A 19609-nucleotide genomic window follows, 5' to 3' on the forward strand; every position below is an offset into this window, starting at 1 on the left:
ACTTTTAAGGGTGCACATGCTGTACAGATAGAAAGGCACCTGGCAGCAGGTGATGACGGAGCTATTTGGTGGCAGAGGAAGGTCACCGCCACGGTGGAAACTAACACCTGCTACCAAACCTGATGACTTGAGCTCAGTTCCTGGGTCCCACACAACGGAGGGAGAAAGCCAACTCCCAGAAGCTGTCCTCTGCCTTCCGCACAGGTTCCACGGCATGTGTGTGCCCCCCACAAATACAATTAATAAAATAAAAGAGAGAGAGCTATGGACTGATAAGGTCTCCAGCTCAGGAGAACCGCAAAACACTATGCTAGGGACAGGAGGCGCAGGCCACTGAGTGCTTGTTTGGCATGCACAAGACCCTAAATTCAGTCTCCAGCTCTCTCCCCAAAAGCTACGCTAAATTTAACAGACCAACTCAAAAGGCCGCACAGGAAATGAAATACACGTTGTGTCACAGCAGCCCGACCCCAAATGACAGCTTAATCGTAAGAATTATTTGATTGGAGGGATGGCACAATGAGTATTAGGTCCCAGTATTGAACAATGGGGCATGTTTGGCTTGAGGAGTGAGGAGGGTGTTCCAGGCATGTTGAAGAAGGCAGGTTGGCACATTTAAAGATGAAGTGCTGAGTCAGAGAACTATACTAGAGCAGGGCAAGGCTTTCTGCAAGATAGTACATCTGAGAAACCTATAGGAACGGCCCCGAATGACTGTGGACATCTTGGAATTCTTCTATGCAAATGAGACTTCCCAGACTATCCAGGACTCCATCTCTCCATCACCAAGCAGATCACAGAAGGTGACAGAGCAAACAGTGCACCCCAACTACTTTTATATGTCTTGTTTTTAAATAGGATGTCACTATGTAGCCCAGGCTATCCATGATGCTCAGTCCTCCTGCTTCTGCCTCCCCAGTGCTAGGATGACAGATGAATGCTGCCACACCTGGCTAGTCACACCGTCTTTAAATGGCAAGACCACTTTGCTGACATGAAAAAGCAGGAACTATGAGGGAAAGCCAGTCAGACCTCACTGTCAGCTATACCAGGAAAAAATCAGATGCGAAGAGGATGAGAGATATACTGGTTTTTAGAGATCGCCCAGGCTGACCTTGAAATCATAGCAATCCTCTAGTGTCTGCCATCCAGGTTGGGATTATGGGCATTCGCCAGCACACCTAGTTAATGCAGTGACTGACATCAAATCCAGGGCTTTAGATGTAGATGGCAAGTCCTCTACCAGCTGAGCCATATCCAGCCTTATTGGCTGGCTGACTGACTGATTGATTGATTGGTGATTGACTGACTGATTGATTGATAGTGACTGATCTTGGTACTTTGGGTAGAACCTCATGCTAACTACCACAGAGCCACACCCACGGTACTTTAATGAGATTTTAAAAATAAATTCTAGCTGGACAGTGGGGCACGCTTTTAATCCCAGCACTTGGAAGGCAGAGGCAGGTGGATCTCTGTGAGTTTGAGACCAGCCTGGCCTACAGAATTCTAGGACAGCCAGAGCTGTTACACAGAGAAACCCTGTCTCAAAAGCTGTAATGATTAATAATAATAACAACAATAGTAATAATAATAATTTAAGAAAGGAAGGAAGAGAAAAAGAAAAAATCTAATAAGCCAGACACATTTTAATTATTAAAATTCAGGTTTTTAAATCAGTGATCAAGAACAAAGGAAAAAATACATGTAGGGAGAGGATGGGTGGCTAAAAGTAAAATAGGTAAAGCTGCTTTCAGCCAAGGCTGATGACCTGAGTTCAACCCCCAGGATCCACATGGTGGAAGGAGAGAACTGAATCCCAAAAGTTGTCCTTTGACCTCCATTTGTTAGCTGTGTGTGCTCCATCAACCTGATATAAAACACCTCACTTCCAATGGCAGTGGTTTTTTTGTTTGTTTGTTTGTTTTTGTTTTTCGAGACAGGGTTTCTCTGTATTGTTTTGGAGGCTGTCCTGGAACTTGCTCTGTAGACCAGGCTGGCCTCGAACTCACAGAGATCCGCCTGCCTCTGCCTCCCGAGTGCTGGGATTAAAGGCATGCGCCACCAACGCCCGGCTTCCAATGGCAGTGTTTTACACACACACACACACACACACACACACACACACACACACACACACACACAAAGGGGAATAGCTTTAAAACAGAGGACCCATGGCTCTCCGCTTGGTGAGATCAGAGCTGTCAGAAACCCCTGTACGCCCATCCACGGGAGGGGGAGTGAAAGGTGGGAAACCCACATCATGACCCCAAGCTCACATCTGGAAGGGGTAAGGGCTGAACATAGAAATACGGTGAGCAGCGGGCAGACTGAGGGCCCTGCACACAGTCCCAGTGTGTTCCCATCAACTTCAACAGCATGAGTCTGCAGACAAAACTGGGAGCCTGACTGTGCTGAGCAGGGTCAGAACTGATGGGGAGAGGGGGCTCGGGGAGTTGGGAGGCCCTGCCTCTGCTTCCATAGGCTCTCTCTCTCTCCCTGTGGCCTGTCATTAGGGTGTGGAGGTCTATACCACCGGAGAGAAGGAGAAAGTTGCTGCAGTCATTCCCCTCCCCCACTGGGCTGGTGCCTGCCAGTGGCGACCCTGAGTCCCTTGGACAAGAGACTAAAGAGGTTTGCCCAGACTCCTGCACAAAGGGAGTTCTGTCTGTGGGTCCCATAGAGGCCAAGGACAGCCAGGAACAAGTGGGCTCTCGGGAGGCAGCGGGAGGCAGTGCTCCCTCTCTTTAGAGCCCTAGGCAGTTTCTTTGTGTCCATTCACAGATTCAGGGCTCCTCCCACAAGGCTCACAGTGACCTGGCTCGGTCTCTGGGAAAGAGACCTTGGGCTTGTGCCACCTGAGACTACTCATGGCATCAAAATTGCCAGGCAAACCAGACCTAGGGCTGCAGGCCTGTTACCCCAACCACTTGGGAGGCTGAGGCAAGAGGATAGCAAGTTCCAGGCCTGCCTAAGCTACAGAGTGAGTTTAAAATCAGCTTGGAGAACTTAATGAGACCCTATCTCAAAATAAAAAATAAAAAGGACTGGGGACACTAGAACACCTGCCTAGAATCCCCCAGTGACGGGCTGGGGTGTGGCTCAGTGGTAGAGCACCTGCCTAGAATCCCCCAGTGAGGGGCTGGGGTGTGGCTCAGTGGGAGAGCACCTGCCTAGAATCCCCCAGTGAGGGGCTGGAGGCATGAATTAGCAGTGGGTGTGTGCCTAGCTTGCAGGAGGCCCTGAGTTCAAGCTCTAGTACTGGGAATGGGACTCTCACTGCTGAGCTCTCCCAAGGAACATATCACAGGCAGTCCCTTTACTGGGAGGATAACATGGTGCTACCATTCTACAGACAGAAACAGAGGTGCACACAGGACAGTAAGTTCACTCTATTCGCCTCCTGCCTCGCCAGCCATTAGCAAGCATTGTGCCCTACCACCAACATAGCTGTGTTGATTTAATGGGACACCTGTGGAGTTTTGTTTAGGGGAAGGCCAGTCCTATTCCCTAGTCCCCACATACCACCAACCTCACCCACAGCTCCAAAGAGAAGGTCCATCCCAGTTGGTCTTCACACCGTGCTCTTAAGACCCCAAGTCCAACTCCCTGCAGAGTTCAGGCCAGCAAAGAATAACCCTGACACCATGCCACAGCACAAGTTCTCAAACCACAGCCCCAAAATATCATGTCAGCACAGCCTGAGATGCACACAAGATATACACAAGGTCTACACAAAGGCTCAGAGATGTGGCTAAGTGGTTAGGATGCTCACCAAACATGCTTGAGGGCCACAGTTTGAACCCACCGCAACTGCATGAAACTAGGCATGGCGGTGCATGCCTGTAATCCCAGCATTAGGGAGAGAGACAGAAGGATCAGGAGTTCAAGATTATCATCAGCTACATAGCTAGTCTGAGACAGGTTGGGATACATGAGACCTTGAAGGGAGGAGGGAGGGAGGGAGGGAGAGAGGTAAGTAGGTTACTTAACACAATATGCAGCGACACATGCCTGTGATCACAGCACTCAAGAGCCTGATACAGGAAGATCACTAGTTGGAGGCCAGCCTGAGGTACATAGTGAGACCCTTTGTCAAATAATACAAATCCAGAAGCCAGTGAGATGGCTCAGTGGGTAAAGAAATTTGCCTCCAAGCATAACTACTTGAGTTCAGTCCTGGGACCTACATGGTGGAAGGCAAGAACCAATTTCGGAGAGTTGTCTTCTGAGCTCTACACATATGTGCTGCACCCCTACACACACACACACACACACACACACACACACACACACACACACACACAAATAGTAAAGTTTTTAAAATTCCAGTACCAGAGGGTTTTCTGATATATGGTACAGCTTGTTTTCAGTCCAATTCCATCCCACACACACAGAATTCAGGCATTGACTTTCAAGTAAGGTAGCCACAGACAGATTCCCTGGAAGACTCACACATTCTGGAGCAAACTGCTCTCTCTCTCTCTCTCTCTCTCTCTCTCTCTCTCTCTCTCTCTCTCTCTCTCTCTCTCTCTCTCTCTCATTATTCCCTCTCCCTCCTTCCCTCCCTCCCTCCCATGGGTTCACAGAGCTGTAGCACCCCCACATCTAAGGGTATCCATGTTCCAAATGCATTCGAATCGATTTGTTTCCCTCTGAGATCTTTCTTCGAAATACAGTCTTGGCTTTATCTTGGATCCAACCACTTTGAAATACTCAATGAAAGAACTTTAGGTAAAGGAAGTAGCAGCTGGGGAAGCAAGCAGGGTCCTCTTTATTAAAATAAAATATTGCAAGGGGTAATCAGGAAACTGCAACACCCTAATGACTAAAAGAATTGATTCTGATCTTGATAACTAATGGCCAGAGGGACCAATGGATGTGAGGTTGCTGGGCAACAAGATACTCAAAAAGAGCTGACCATTATCTCCAACGATCAATGTATCATAGCTGGAAGCATCAATATTTTGTCTCCTGTTGAGCTGTGCATGAAATGCATCATGCATTCTGCTTTTCTTTTAAAAATGTCTATTGTGAATATCATTAAACACATCTGTGCTGCTATGGAGCCATCAGTCACAGAGCTAATTAAATATGAATTCATTAAAAGTAAGACGTTGAGTGTCATGATGCCCGCCTGTCATCTCAATCCTCTGGAGACCAAGGCAGAAGAATCAGCAGTCATTCTCAGCTAAATAGAGGGTTTGCTACATAACAAACAGTAAACCCAGGCATGGCATGCAGATAGCTATAGTGGAAGTTCAAGGACAGCTTCACTGGGCAAACCCAGAATTCAGGAGATCAGGTAGATGATAGATAGATAGATAGATAGATAGATAGATAGATAGATAGATAGATAGATGGATGGATGGATGGATGGATGGATGGATGGATGGATGGATGGATGGATAGATTAGATAGATAGATGACTGTAGTAGTACATACCTATAATCCCAGAACTCAGGAAATGAGGACAGGAGGATCAGAGTTCAAGGTCAGACTTAACTACATTGAGAACCAGAAAAGCAGCCTGGGCCTCATGAGTCTCTGTCTGAAAAAGATGGACTAGAAAGGCGGCGTGGCTGGTAAGTGCTTGCCACACAAGCATGACTATCTGAATTTAAATACCCCAACACCCATGTGAAAACTTAGTGTGGCAGGGCATATCTGTAACCCTAGCTCAGTTGGGGGGAAGGGACATAGAGACAGGAGGATCCCTGAAGCTTGCTGGCCAGTCAGTCCAGCCAAATCAGTGCTCTCCAAGTTCAGTGAGAGACCCTGCCTCAAAAACAAGGTGGAGAGCAACTGAAGAAGACACAAAACATTGGCCTCAGGCTGGTGTACACTCATGTTCACATTAATACACACACACACACACACACACACACAGAGAGAGAGAGAGAGAGAGAGAGAGAGAGAGAGAGAGAGAGAGAGAGAGAACAGTCTTGTTGGAATCCAGAGAAACTATCCTATGATTCTAAATGAGGAGAGTGCCTACAAAGCAATTAGCTTGAGTGTTCCCCAGTACCCTGCAGGACTACAGGGAGGGGCGTTGAGGAGGAGTTCCAAGCAAAGAGATGCCAGTGGGTGAACAATGCCTGCTTGTAGACAAGATCCTGGGTCCAAGCAAGCCTCCTAGAAGAGACAACTGGTGAGATGGCCTTTGGTTAAGATGGTAAAATTTGGTGAGCCCCAGCATCATGGACTGAATGTATGTGCCCATTTGCCAAATTCATATGGTACAAGCCGGATATGATGGCATCAGGAGGAACGCTTCTGAGAAAATGAGTTCAGGAGGGTGAACCTCATCAATGGAATTCAGAGGATAGCAGAGTTCTCCTCAGCCCTCTTGGTACTACGCAAGGGACATTTGAACACTGGAAATCTGGAGAACACAGACCATGGTGGGAGTTTGATCTCAAATTCAAAGTTCCTGGCACTTCGAGGGAATTTCTGATTGATCCTGATTGTTGCTGATTTTCACTTTGGTGATTGAGACAGGGTCCAACATAGCCCAAGTTAACTTTGAACCTATGTAACCCAGGGTGGCCTTTAATTCCCGATCCACCTCATGACACAAACGCCTGTGTCCACATCCCGAGAGCTGATATTGCAGGTGACCTGAATTTCTTTTGAACAGCCACCACCTTCATCAGATGGTCTGTGTCGCTTGCACCAGTCCATCACGATTGGGCCCACTGGTTGATGTCCCCTCATCTAAGGGTCACTGGACACTTGCCTGAGCTTTCAGCTGCCCCTCACAGCCGTGTGTATGCCATCCTTTCTAATTACAAGTGACTTCTGTGTCCCAGAGATGCTAAGGCACACCGGCTGGGAGGTTAACTGAAGGGACCCGATCTGTGCAGCCAAGGAAAAGCCACCATCCATACTGGCGAAGACTGTCCGGTGTGGGTGATTTGGGGTACCCCACATTCCTGTAAGTAACTTCACCCGTGTACTGTAAGCAAGCCCAATAATCTCATTAATTTCTCCAGAGAGAACTCATGGGATCATGCTTTGGCTTGTCACTGGGACCTTATGAGGGGGTGGGCACTGCTCACATTTCCCCAGGGAAGAAACTCTACAAACAGATGTTCGTTAACTGTTCAGTCTTTTGCATTTTGGAATAGCTGCCCAAACAGCCTGAGACAATTTAAAGATAATATTGCATTATACAAACTCCATTATGAATTGAATATGATTTGTCCCCACAGGCTCATGTGTTGAATGTGTTGTCTCCAGATGGCCTGCTATTCTGAGAGATGATGGACAGTTTTGGAGGTGGGATCTAGCTGGGAAAAGTAGGTCACTGGGAGTGGGTCCTTCAGAGTATATTATTCCTGGTCACTTCCTGTCTCTCTCTCTCTCTACTTCCTGCAAATAGCTCCCCTCCACATGCTCCAGCCATATGATATTCTGTCTAAACACATGATGCCAAATGACCCATCTCAAAAAAACAAAAAGCCAAGACCAGCCTGGCTTAGAAGTGGGTCTTGTCTGGTCCAGCACTCAGAACAGAGCCTGCTGGCTCACAGGCACTGTGGGGCGACTGCTTTATTCTGTCTTCCTTTGGGTCGGTTGACCTGGGTTCCGGTTCTTGCTATACAGCCCAGACTGATCTGACAAACATCACCTTCCTGCCTCCACTTCTTGTATGCTGAGATACAGCCACGTGGGGCACACTCAGCAACTGCAGACGTCACACACACGTGAGATACAGAGATGGCTCGTGCCTGAAGTGCCGCCCTCAGAAGGCAGAGGCAGGAGGATGGTCACAAAGAGGGGCTAGAGAGAGTGCTCCATGGTGAGGAGCACTGACTGCTCTTCCAGAGAACCTGAGTTCCATTCCCAACACCCACATTGAGTGGCTCGTGACTGCCTGTAACTCCAGCTCCAGGGGACCCAGCAGCCTTCTTGCTTCTGCAGATGTTGCACTCATGTGGACTCACACACGAAATGAAAAGTCATACATTTTAACTGGGCTTGGTGGTGCACACCTTTCATCTCAGCACTCAGGAGGCAGAGGCCGCTGGAACTACCTTCATCAGACTGGCCCGTGGCCATGCCTGTGAGGCATTTTCTGAGCTGCGAGTTGATGGGGGAGGAGCTCCCTGTGGGCAATGCCACCCCTGGGAAGGGGGGGAATGGATTGTGTAAGGAAGGAAGCTGGCATGAGCCTGGAAGCAAGCCAGAAGCAGTGTCCTGCACCGCCTCCACTTTCCGGCTCTTGCCTTGAGCTCTTGCCTTGGCAACCTTCAGTGGTGGACTGTAACCTGTCCAAATGTGTGGTGTGTGCATGCATACGTGTTTACATACGGTGCTCACTCATGTGTGCTGTGGAGCTTAGAGGCTGGCGTCACATGTCTCCTTATTCCTCGAGGCCGGGTCACTCCCTGAACCTGCAGCTCTCTGTCTCAGCTAGACTGGCTGGCCAGCAAGCTCCCAGAAGCCTCCTGTCCCTGCTTCTATTCCCACCCCAGTGTGGTAGCTACAGACACGTGTCACGCCTGGCTTTTATGTGGTTGCTGGGGATCTGAAGTCGGGCTGTCGTGCACAGCAGTCACTTTTCCAACAAATCATTTCCCAGCCCCATGAATGTGCCTTTTTTTATTTATATCCATTTGTATTTGGTTTTTTGAGAGACAGGGTCTCTCTGTGTAGCTCTGACTACCCTGGAACTCACTCTGTGGACCAGGCTGGCTTCCAACACAGAGATCTGCCTCCCTCTGCCACCACCTAGCTCTAAAATTTTTATTATGTCTATTTACTTGCTTATTTATGTAGGGGCTACATGTGTGTCTTGGCATGTGTGCAGAAGTCAGAGGACAACTTGCAGGAGTTGGCTATTTCTTTCCACCATGTGGATACCAGGAATTGAACCTGGATCATTAGGCTTGGCAGCAAATGCGTTTGCCTGCTAAGTCATCTCACTAGCCCCATGAACTTCATCATCATCATTATTATATATATATATATATTGGGGTGCAAATGGACATGAGTGAAGGTGTCCCCAGAATATAGAAGAGGGTATCAGATCACCCAGAGCTGGAATTATTGGTGGCCTTGTGAGGATGCTGGAAACTGAGCTCAGGTCCTTTGTAAGAGCAGTAAGCACTGCCCCGCCTCTGCAGCCTCCCATGAGTATCTCCTTAATGCTGTTCCTTCAGGTCAGACAGCTCACAATGTGATGCAACCTCTCTCCCCTTCCTTTCTTGCACCAACACTAGCTACAGATGTCAACTGAAGCTGTAATTAGTGGTAATTATTAACATCCAGACTGCATAATCACAGGCCCTGATCGCCCCATCTGCCCTCTGGCCCCATGGTGCCTAGTGGAATTTGTCCTCTGACAGAGTCCCAAGGCTGCAGAGGTCTGACCCTCAGCCTAGGAACATGGCAGTTTGGGCTTAGGATCTATCTAAGATACGGCGGACAGAAAAGGGCTACCTTGACTCCACAGGGGTAGCGGCCCCTCAGCTTGGGAACCCATCCAGACTGTTCATCTGTACACCATTACAAGAAATGGTAAAATATTAATGTGGGCCAGCAAGATGGTTCAGTGGATAAAGGCACTTGCTGCCAAACCTGACAACCTGAGTTTGATCCCTGGATCCTACAGGTGGAAGAACTGATTCTTGAAAATCGTCCTTTGACCTCCATATGAAGGCCAGGGCACTTATGTACACCCTACACCACACACACACACACACACACACACACACACACACACACACACACTGAATATGAGTAAAAGTGGCCCCCTGTTCTAGGAGCCACAAATCTGTAGCCACATGTGCCATAATTTACGAACCAGCTACTTGAGATCAACAACCAAAACGGGCACAGTCTATGGGACCCAGTCTTTAGGTTTTGGGGTCTGTGCTAAGGTTTGGGAGTTGCTGTTATAAACAGATCAAGGAGGGCTGGGGAGGTGGCTCAGTGGGGAAAGCACTTGCTGTGCAAGCGTGAGGACTGAGTTCGGATCCCTAGCACTCACATAAAGACTGACTCCAAGCTGGACACAGTGATGCACACGTCTGTAAGCCCAGCGTTCCTATGGTGAGATGTATATGAGTGATGTAAACGTCTGTAACCCAGCGTTCCTATGGTGAGATGTATATGAGTGATGCACACGTCTGTAACCCCAGCGTTCCTATGGTGAGATGTATATGAGTGATGCACACGTCTGTAACCCCAGTGTTCCTATGGTGAGATGTATGAGTGATGCACACGTCTGTAACCCCAGTGTTCCTATGGTGAGATGTATATGAGGCCACTGGCAATGGGTCCAAGAGCTAACTCTGATGCACAAACTGACCTAGTGGAGCCCATTCTATGTGGAGAGATGCCTTGCCCAACCTAGACACAGGGGTGTGGGGGGTGGAGAGGTGCCTTGGTCCTGCCTCAACGAGATGATGGGACAGACCTAGTAGACTTCCTAGGGGAGGCCTTACCCTCTCTGAGGAGCAGGTGGGAGGTGGGGGGCGTGGGGGAAGCAGAAAGAGAGGAGGGAGGGGGAACTGGGATTGGAATGTAAAAAATAAATTAATAAAAAACAAGAACTAAAAATTTCAATAAAAAATTGTAAAGAAAAAAGATGGGGTGGAGAGGAGATGGAAAGAGAATGATGGGAGTTAGAGGCTGAGAAATGGAGACAGCTTTTTGGGGGGGGATTTCAAGACAGGGTTTCTCTGTGGCTTTGAAGGTATTCTGGAACTAGCCCTTGTAGACCAAGCTGGTCTCGAACTCACAGAGATCCGCCTGCCTCTGCCTCCCAAGTGCTGGGATTAAAGGTGTGCGCAACCACCGCCCGGCATGAGACTTAGCATTTAATGACTACAGAGTTTCATGTCAGGGAAGATAAAAAGTTCTGGAAGCAGGTGGTAGCACAATGTGAATGTACTTGATGCCACTGAATTGTGTGGTTAAAAATGATTAAGGTAGAGCCGGTGAGATAATTCAGAGGGTAAAGGTGCCTGCTGAGTAAGCCTGATCACCTGAGTTTGATCCCTGGAATCTGCCCTCAAAAATTTTTTTTGTGGTGGTGCAAATATATAATCCCAGCACTCCTGCAGTGAGAAGAGACAGGAGGACTGTCAAGTAGTCTGTGGGGGCCAGATAACCTGTATACTCAGTGACAGAAAATAAAGACACTGTAGAGAGAATCATCTGCTCTCTCTCTCTCTCCCTCCCCTTTCTCTCTCTCCCCCTCTCTCCCTCCCCTCTTCCTCCCCCCTCTCTCTCCTCTCTCTCTCACACACACTTTTTGAAATTGGTAAGATGGCCCATTTGGGGTGAGGAGCAAGGTAATGGCTCAGTGGGAAAGTTGTTGGTTGTGCAAGCATGAGGACCTGAGTTTGAATCCCTAGCCATCACAGAAAAGGCTGTCTGAAGCTACATGTGCCTGTAATCCCAAACGGGGAGGAAGTAACAGGCAGGTCCTGGGACTCCCTGGTCAGTCAGTGTAGCAAAATCAGAGAGCCCCAAGTTCAGTGAGAGACCCTTCTCAAAAATCAAAGTGGAGAGTAACTGAGGAGGACAAGCATTGACCTCAGCGCTCTCTCTCTCTCTCTCTCTCTCTCTCTCTCTCTCTCTCTCTCTCTCTCTCTCTCTCTCACACACACACACACACACATCTCTTTCTCTCTCTCTCTCTCTCACACACACACACACATCTCTTTCTCTCTCTCTCTCTCTCTCTCTCTCTCTCTCTCTCTCACACACACACACACAGACACCTGCATACAAACAAACACATGCACATAGACACACACCACTGAAAAGAAGACGGGCTAACTTCTGTGACAGACTTATCCTGGTGCCACGAGCAGCCCAGACTCCTGCCTAGGTCGGTGTCCTGTTCCAGGAGTCCCGAGGATGGAGACCCTGCTCCTCTTGCTCTCTCAGCCTGAGGCGCTTCCAAAAGGAGCTCACACGGAGTCTGACTGATGTAGTATTCATAGAGCACTTCCTATCTAACATAGTACCAGAGAATCACTCCCCCTCTCTTCACACCAGCAACTAAAAAGACACAGAACTCTAGGTAGAGCTGTTTCATTTCCTAAGATCCAATCCCATTATCAAAGAAAAACAAATCATCTTTATTTAAATAGTTTTGACACTGACTTAAAAATAGAGCTCATTGGTAGAGTATTTGTCTAATAGGCAGGAGGCCATCCCTTCCCTCAACGTGTAGCCCAAGCTGACCTCCAATGGGCAGTCCTCCTGCCGCAGGTGCCCAGGTGCAAACTACCACAATGAGCTTCACATTGTACACTTTAATGCTGTAGGGCCTTGCTCTCCAAGAGAAGTGTCTGCAAAAACTAGAATGTTCCAGATCTCTGCTATGCAAAATAGAATCCACACAGTCACAAGCATCCTGTGCCCTGGAAATGTGGCCAAGGTAGCTGAGGCACAGCCTTGCTCATTTTAGTGAATTCAATGATTTCTATTTAAAATAAAGTAGCCACAGGTGGCCCATGTTACTTTATGTGACAGCAGAGCTTCAGGTTGGGACTGTTAACAACTGAATTTTAGAGAAACTGTATATAAACAGAATAATTTTGGCACAGTGACATCAAGGGGGAAAAGGCTAATTAGCAGGCCATGGTAGTGCAGAGCTGTCATCCCAGCTACTCTGGAGGCTCAAGTAAGTAGATGGAGATATCCAGGTCAGCCTGGGCTACATGCTGTCTCAAAAGAATAAAACAAAATACCAGGGCATACCGTATGTGGGTTCCCATTTGTATATACTTGCTGCGCCCTACAAATGTCTGGCCAGTAGAAGAGTGAATGAATGCAGGAGGGGACCTGCAGATGCCAGGCAGTGAATGAATGCAAGAGATAGCAGGAGATGCCGGACAGTTTAAATTAATGAAGCTGCAGATTGCATGTTCTGAGAGCCTCACTAAGTCCCACCCAAGCATGGGTAGCAAGGGCAGCTCCAGACCTAATTCTGACCCCTGTGTCTCGTGGGAAACGGGGTTGGGAGGCGCACATGCTCTTCTATGGGGACTATTCCCTATGGTCGGCACTGCCATTGTTGTTGGTTGGCGTGGGTGGGATGTGTGAGGGAAGCAGAAAATCGAAGCAGCAGCTTAGGCAAACCAAATGGAGGATTTCAAAAATATACCAAGGCTGGGAAGATTGCTCAGTGGGTAAAGCACCTACCTTGCAAACATGAGGACCTGAGCTCAGATCCCTAGAATCCAGCTAAAGCTGGATGCAGCAGTCCATATCTCTAATACCAGCAATCCTACAGCAAGACAGGACTGGAGACCAAGACAGGGGACTTCACAGAAGCCTGGGAGCAGCTAGTGTTCTCAGTGGTAAATGAGATCCTGTCTCAAAGAAGGCTAAAGTCAATGATCCAACACCTAATGTTGTCGTCTGGCCTGCACATGTGAGCCGTGGTACACGTGTGTCCACATATACACGCAAGCAAGTATACACACACGTGTGCGTGCACACACACGCACAGAGAGAGAGAGAGAGAGAGGGAGGGAGGGAGGGAGGGAGGGAGGGAGGGAGGGAGGGAGGGAGGGAGGGAGGGAGGGAGGGAGGAAAGCAATGTGCCCAGCAGCAGGCTGGCTAGCAAGATTAGATGGGGTGAAGTTGACAAGTGATGAATAGAGTGCCTCTCATCCAGATCCCGAGAGAGACCCTGTGCAGAGCCATCTGCCATAACATGGGAGAGCAAGCAAACGACCTCCACCTCCCGTTAGCCACCCTCCATACACAGAGGAACCAGCCAAAGCCCCACAGACCTAATAAGAACAAAGAACTTCTCAGACAGCCCCACTGACCTCGACAGGGTAACTTTTTACAAACTACGTCAAAACCCCTCTGAAAATGAACCAATCATAAATAATGATGGCATAAACAGCCAACCCTGGGAGACCAGGAGCTCGGATCTGTCCCTCCAGCCACGATAGGGGCTGAGGCAGAAGGGCTGAATGTTTAAGGCCCACCTGGACTACAGAAAGAGTTTTGGGTCAGCCTGGGCAACTTAGGTAGGCCTTGTCTCAAACTCCAGGTCAAAAAGAGCTGGAGGGACGGCTCAGTCAGTGAAGGGCTTGCCTCACAAGTGTGAGGACTTAGGTTCAGATCCCCAGAACCCACATAAAAAGTCAGCCTGGGACAATGAGATGAGATGCAGAGACAACTGGACCCCTGGAGGTTTGAAGACTAACCTGGTCTACATGGCAAAGTTTCAGACCCATAGAGACCCTGTCTCAAACAAAAAGTAGAGGGCTCTTGAGGGTCAACACCAGAGGTTGTCCTCTGACCTTCACAGTTGTGATGTGCATACATGCATCTTGGTCACCACTCCTGGCCCCAGGAATGCACAAACCAGAAAGGTGATCATGCAGCCATAAACAAGGGCTGTGGTCTGTCCCACAAAATGAAAGAAAACAAAAGAGGCTGAAGATATATAGAGTGTTTGCCTAGCAAGTGCAAGGCTCCTACACTCAACAGCCAGTTCAATAAGAACACACACAAGAAAGCATAACCAGCACTTGGCAATACCTGTCTTCATATCAGACACCACAGAAGATGTCTCACCAATCATCTCTCAGCCAAAACCTATTTCTAGAACTCACAGCTTTCCACAGCGCCACAATTCTAGCATTCTCCACCTATCAAGTCCTTGGATTTTCAGTATGAGCCACAAAACTTTTTGTATGCCATGCTGTGGATGAAACCCAAGGCTTCATGCGTGCTAGGCAAGTCCTCCACCACATGCCCTCACCCCATCCATATCTTAGCTTCTTTGAGGACACCAAGGAGGCCTGAACAGGGTGCAAAGAGGCTACCAACCTCATCTAGCAGCCCCACTGCCAGGCAGAACAACACAGTAAGGACAGAGTTAAAACATGGGCTCCTCTGTGGGACAAGCTGGAACCCTATCTTTGTCTGTGTGGCCTTAGGAGGAATTCCAAGTCCTGTTCAAGAACTCCACTGTGGGGCCATTTGACCTGGTCACTGCACACTGGGCTGCAGGCGGATATGACCTGGAAGTTGGGATACACATGGCCTGCCTGCTCATGCCCAGAGCCAACAATGGGTAATACAGGCCATAGAAGAACAATCCCCCTGAACACCGCTGCACAAATGTGCCCAGCTGCAGTCTCAGGAGTGGAAATTTCCAAATATCCCAAAGTGGAAGACAATGAAACAAATCATCATGAAACCATGATATGGACTTTCAGACATGTGTTAAGTCACGGCTGGAAATAAGTTGTTGTTTGGGGTTTCTTGTTGTCTTTGCTTTGCTTTTACACAAGGACTCATGACTGAGTTCAGGCAACCTTAAACTCACAATTCTCCTCCCTCAGCCTCTGAATCTGCAAGTAATTATTACAAACAAGGAAAATGGCAAGTCAAACTGACTTGTTGGTGAGTTGGGTTCTTATTATTACATTTATTTGTGGGGTGGAGACGAGGGGTGCATGTATGCCACTATGCCTGTGGGGAGGTCAGAGAGCAAAGGGAAGGAATCAGTTCTTCCATCACGTGGGTCCTATGGGTCAAACTCAGGAGAAAGGGGACTGATTGCTCAAGCCCCTGCCTCGGTGCCTTCCATGCCATAATGGAGTATCCCTGGAAGCTATGGCTAAGAATGGATTCTCAAAGGCTAGACACAACGTCTTTCCTGTGCTTAACAAACACATGTGCACACACGCATGTCTGCAACCCAGTAAGCTTGGAACTTAAAGAAGATGTGAACAAGATGCCACACCCCATCGCTGGTTTCCGTCAGCAGGAGAAGCGGAGACCTGCAGCCTCCCATGGCCATGGCTGAACTGAGACAGACAACAGGAAGCTGCATTGCTGCAGGAGCCCCAGCCGTGTGGCCACGTGATGTTCTGTAAACATCTCCAAAGATACCCCTGACCCAAGTGTAAGAAGATTTAAAGGGAGAAGATCTTGTTGGCAACAGGAAGAACAAATGTGCTCACCTCAGGGCATGGTGGTGCCAAGACCCTCATCCCAGCACTAGGGGACAGAAGCAGGCAGATCTCTGTAAGCCCAAGACCAGCGGACTGCATACAGAGACCTTGTCTCAGAAAATAAAAAGCAAAAATAAAAACAAGAAAGCTGGGCTGTGGTGGCGCATGCCTTTAATTCTAGCACTCGGGAGGCAGAGGCAGGCAGATCTCTATGAGTTCAAGGCCAGCCTGGTTTACAAAGCTACATAGAGAAACCCTATCTCAAACAACAACAACCCCCACCCCCCCCAAAAAAAAACAAGAACTATGTTTCAGGAAGCGTCCTACTGTGTGACAAATTAAAAATTGTATAACAAATGAAAAACAGGTTTTATCATCTATACAGACCATAAAACTGAAAAATCACCAAAGAAATGAAGCTTTGTCTGTCTTCACCATTAGACACTTGGAACTCCAAAGCAGGGGCCATCAAGATGGCCCAGTGGGTAAAGGTGCCGTTGCCAAGTCTGATGATCTGAGTTTAACCCTGTAACCCCCATGGTGGAAGAACAGACATCTCATGTTATTCTATGGCCTCCACGTGAATGCCATGGCACACCCACATACGTAAATGTAATAAAAAACTATAATAATAAAATAACTAAAAGAACACAAAACTTCTTTTCCTAGCATCTCCAGACATCCAATACAAAAAGAAAGAAAGGCCAGGCAGTGATGGCACACACCCTTAATCCCAGCACTTGGGAGGCAGAGGCCAGTCTGGTCTACAAAGTGGGTTCCAGGACAGCTAGTATTGTTGCACAGAAAGACCCTGTCTCAAAAAATAAAAGGAAGAAAGAAAGAAAGAAAGAAAGAAAGAAAGAAAGAAAGCAGATAACTTTGGTAGAATTAAGAAACACCCGGCGTGCCTTCCCCAATTTTATCTAAGTCTGTCCATTATCTTTGGGGGGCGTGTATGCATGTTCTTGGAGGGTAGTTTATACACATGTGTGCACTTGCATGCAGAGGCCAGAGGGTCAGTCCTTCCTCCGGAGCCACTCACTTGTTTTTGAGACAGGGGCCTCTCACTGGGACCTAGGGCCAGCTGAGTAGACGAGGTTGGATAAGTTCCAGGGATTCACTTGTCTCTACCTCCCTGACACAGGGATTTCAAGGGCGTCGCCACATCTGACTTTCTATCTTGAGTGTTGGGGTTCAGACTCAGGCCCTTAATCTTGAGTGCCTTCATCAGGTGAGCTCTCTTCTCAGCCTCTAGGTCTGTTTTCTGTTGCTTTACCAGAATACCCGAGACAGGCTAGCTCAAAGAATTAGAGGTTCTTGGGCTAGGGGAGTCGCTTAGTATGTTTACCATTCATGAGACACTGGTTTCCTCCCCAGCAATGCATAAACTGGGCATGGTGGCACCTAAGCCGGCACTCAGAGGATGGAGAATTTGAGGCCATCCTCAGCTGTGAGTTAGAGGCCGGCTTAGGATACAGACAGAGAGGCAGACAGAGAGGCTCCCGAGACTGGAACTCCCAAGTCCGTTTGCTGGCCTCAGCTCAAGGGGGCTAAATCTGCAGGTGTGTGCAGAACGGGCAAGCCTGCTGGAGGAAGCAGCCTTGCTTTGCAACAACCAGCTCCGGGGAGAGCGAATCCAGTGTCTGAGAGCGGGCACTCACTCCAGTGAAAGAGTTTTATTTCTTAAGACCCAGTACCTTCTCAAAGGCCGACCTCTCCAACCGCCACAGAGTGATCATCTCCACATTGGGCAGGCGTGCTGGCACACACTTGCAGAAGGATTGCCACCTGTGCCAGACTGACCTGGGCCACATGGTGGGTTCAGGGAAGCCTGGGCTACAGAACGAGACACTTTCTTAAAGAAAAAAAAAAGCCATGGACGGCATGACAAGATGGCTCAGCAGTTCAAAGAGCTGGCCACGGAAGCCCGGAGACCTGAGTGCAACCCTTGAAACTCACATAAAGTTGGAAGGAAAGAACCAATTCCACAATGTTGCCTGGCCTACACACGTGCGCTGTGGCACACAAACCCACACACAAGGCAATCAAATCAAACCAAAATGTACACCAGATATTGAAGATTTCAGATTTAAAAAAAAAGCAAAATACCTCACAAATGATGTGTTCAGAAGAACTATATCCTGAAATCATGTATACAAAGTGTTAAATAAATAAACTCTCGTGAGGTGCAGGGACACCCAGCCCTAATTCCAGCATTCAGGATGCTGAGACTGGATAACTAAATTCAAGGCCAGCCTAGGCTATACAATTAGACCAAGGCCAGCCTGGGGTACACAGCAAGACTGTCTCAGAAAAAAATTTATAAAGAATGACCAGCGCTCCAGAGCCAGACAGATTTCTACGAAGTCAAAGAACACCCTGGTCTACAAAGAGGATTTCAGGCCAGCCAGGGCTACCATAGTAAGACCTGTCTCAAACAAAACAAAACAGAAAAAAGAAACCAGGGCTCAGCGAGGACTTGGTTACACAGTCAGTTCCTCCTGAGTTCTGGACCTCAGTTTCTCCACTTGAAAAGAGACCTATCTATTCGTCTGCCTTGCATTGAGAGTGGGCAGCCGGTGCGTGCAAAACCCTTTTTAAATGTTACCCACGGAGCCCCACAGGGATTGAGCAGTTCCCCTGCCCTGCTGGCATCCCAAAGTGCTTTCTAAGGATCATCTCATTTAATCCTCCCGTGGTCCCTAATGGTGGGGACTCTCGCCTTTCACCGGGTCGCAAATAGAGAAACTGTGCTCTGGACCCATGAAGCGCCTCGCCCAAGCGAGAAAGGAAACGCGGAGAATCCGCTGCGCTGCGCTCAAATGCGGGATGACAATTTCCACTCCATTATGAAGGCGATGCTGCCTGGTTCCCGGGTTGTTCTAAGCCCAGGCAATGGGGTCTGTGCATCAAGCCCAGTTCCCCAGGCAGGAAAGAGGGGCCTCAAGGCCCTGACCCTTGTCTACCACCCCTCAGCTCTGCTGCTCACCTTGCGTATTTTGTTTTCTGGAAATCCAGCAACCTGGCCAGAGTGAACATCGCCGCGATTCCATCAGCGCCCGGCCCGGGGCTGGGACGCGGGAACGCAGGGAGCCGCTGCGGGAGGCGCAGCAGGTTGGAAGGGTGTCGGATCCTTGGGCAGCTCCAGAGCCCTGAGCAGAGCTGATCGGCTGCCTCCGGAGCCCCGAGCCCCCGAGCTAGGAGTCTCGGGATAGCAAATCCTGAGCAGATGGTGGCGGGGGCGGGGCGGGGGCGGGATATGGGGGGGTGGGGGGACGACTCAGTCGCACTCTGCCAATCGCGCGGCTGGGAGGTCCTCTCCTCCTGTTGGCGTCTACCCGTGTCCCCTCCACCCCATCGCTTTTCCAGCCAGCAGAAGACAGCTTGGTCTAAACTGAACCGCCTCTGTCACCTCTTGTCAGCCAGGCAGCTCTACAAGCCACAGGGGACGCTTGGGGACCGAACCAGGTGGCATCCTCGGTCTACTTGTTGCTGGCTCTTGTGCACCTCTGAGAAGCCTGCCAATACTGATTCCTCACTACTCCCCAGGACTCTGTGACTCTAGGAATCGTCTGCTCCCCCAACGACCCGCCCCAAGATGAGGACATTCCAGCATGTCTCGGATCTTCACCCCCAAGTCCATCCTCACATCTTCA

The 19609-nt window shown here is 48.9% G+C and overlaps 1 protein-coding gene across 2 annotated transcripts in view; it reads right to left on the reverse strand.

Moving 5' to 3' along the window:
- The window catches only part of Mmd2 (monocyte to macrophage differentiation associated 2), a 39850-nt gene extending 20654 nt beyond the window's left edge, over positions 1 to 19196 (reverse strand). For both annotated transcript variants that reach the window (XM_040751278.1, XM_040751276.1), the window contains exon 1: positions 18943 to 19196. In XM_040751278.1, the coding sequence (XP_040607212.1) occupies positions 18943 to 18992 (50 nt within the window). In that variant the 5' untranslated portion in view covers positions 18993 to 19196. The remainder of the gene's footprint in view (positions 1 to 18942) is intronic.
- Between the last annotated feature and the right edge of the window lie 413 nt (positions 19197 to 19609).

The sequence above is a fragment of the Mesocricetus auratus genome, unplaced genomic scaffold (genome assembly GCF_017639785.1).
Source record: "Mesocricetus auratus isolate SY011 unplaced genomic scaffold, BCM_Maur_2.0 Super-Scaffold_100008, whole genome shotgun sequence".
Taxonomy (NCBI): Eukaryota; Metazoa; Chordata; class Mammalia; order Rodentia; family Cricetidae; genus Mesocricetus; species Mesocricetus auratus.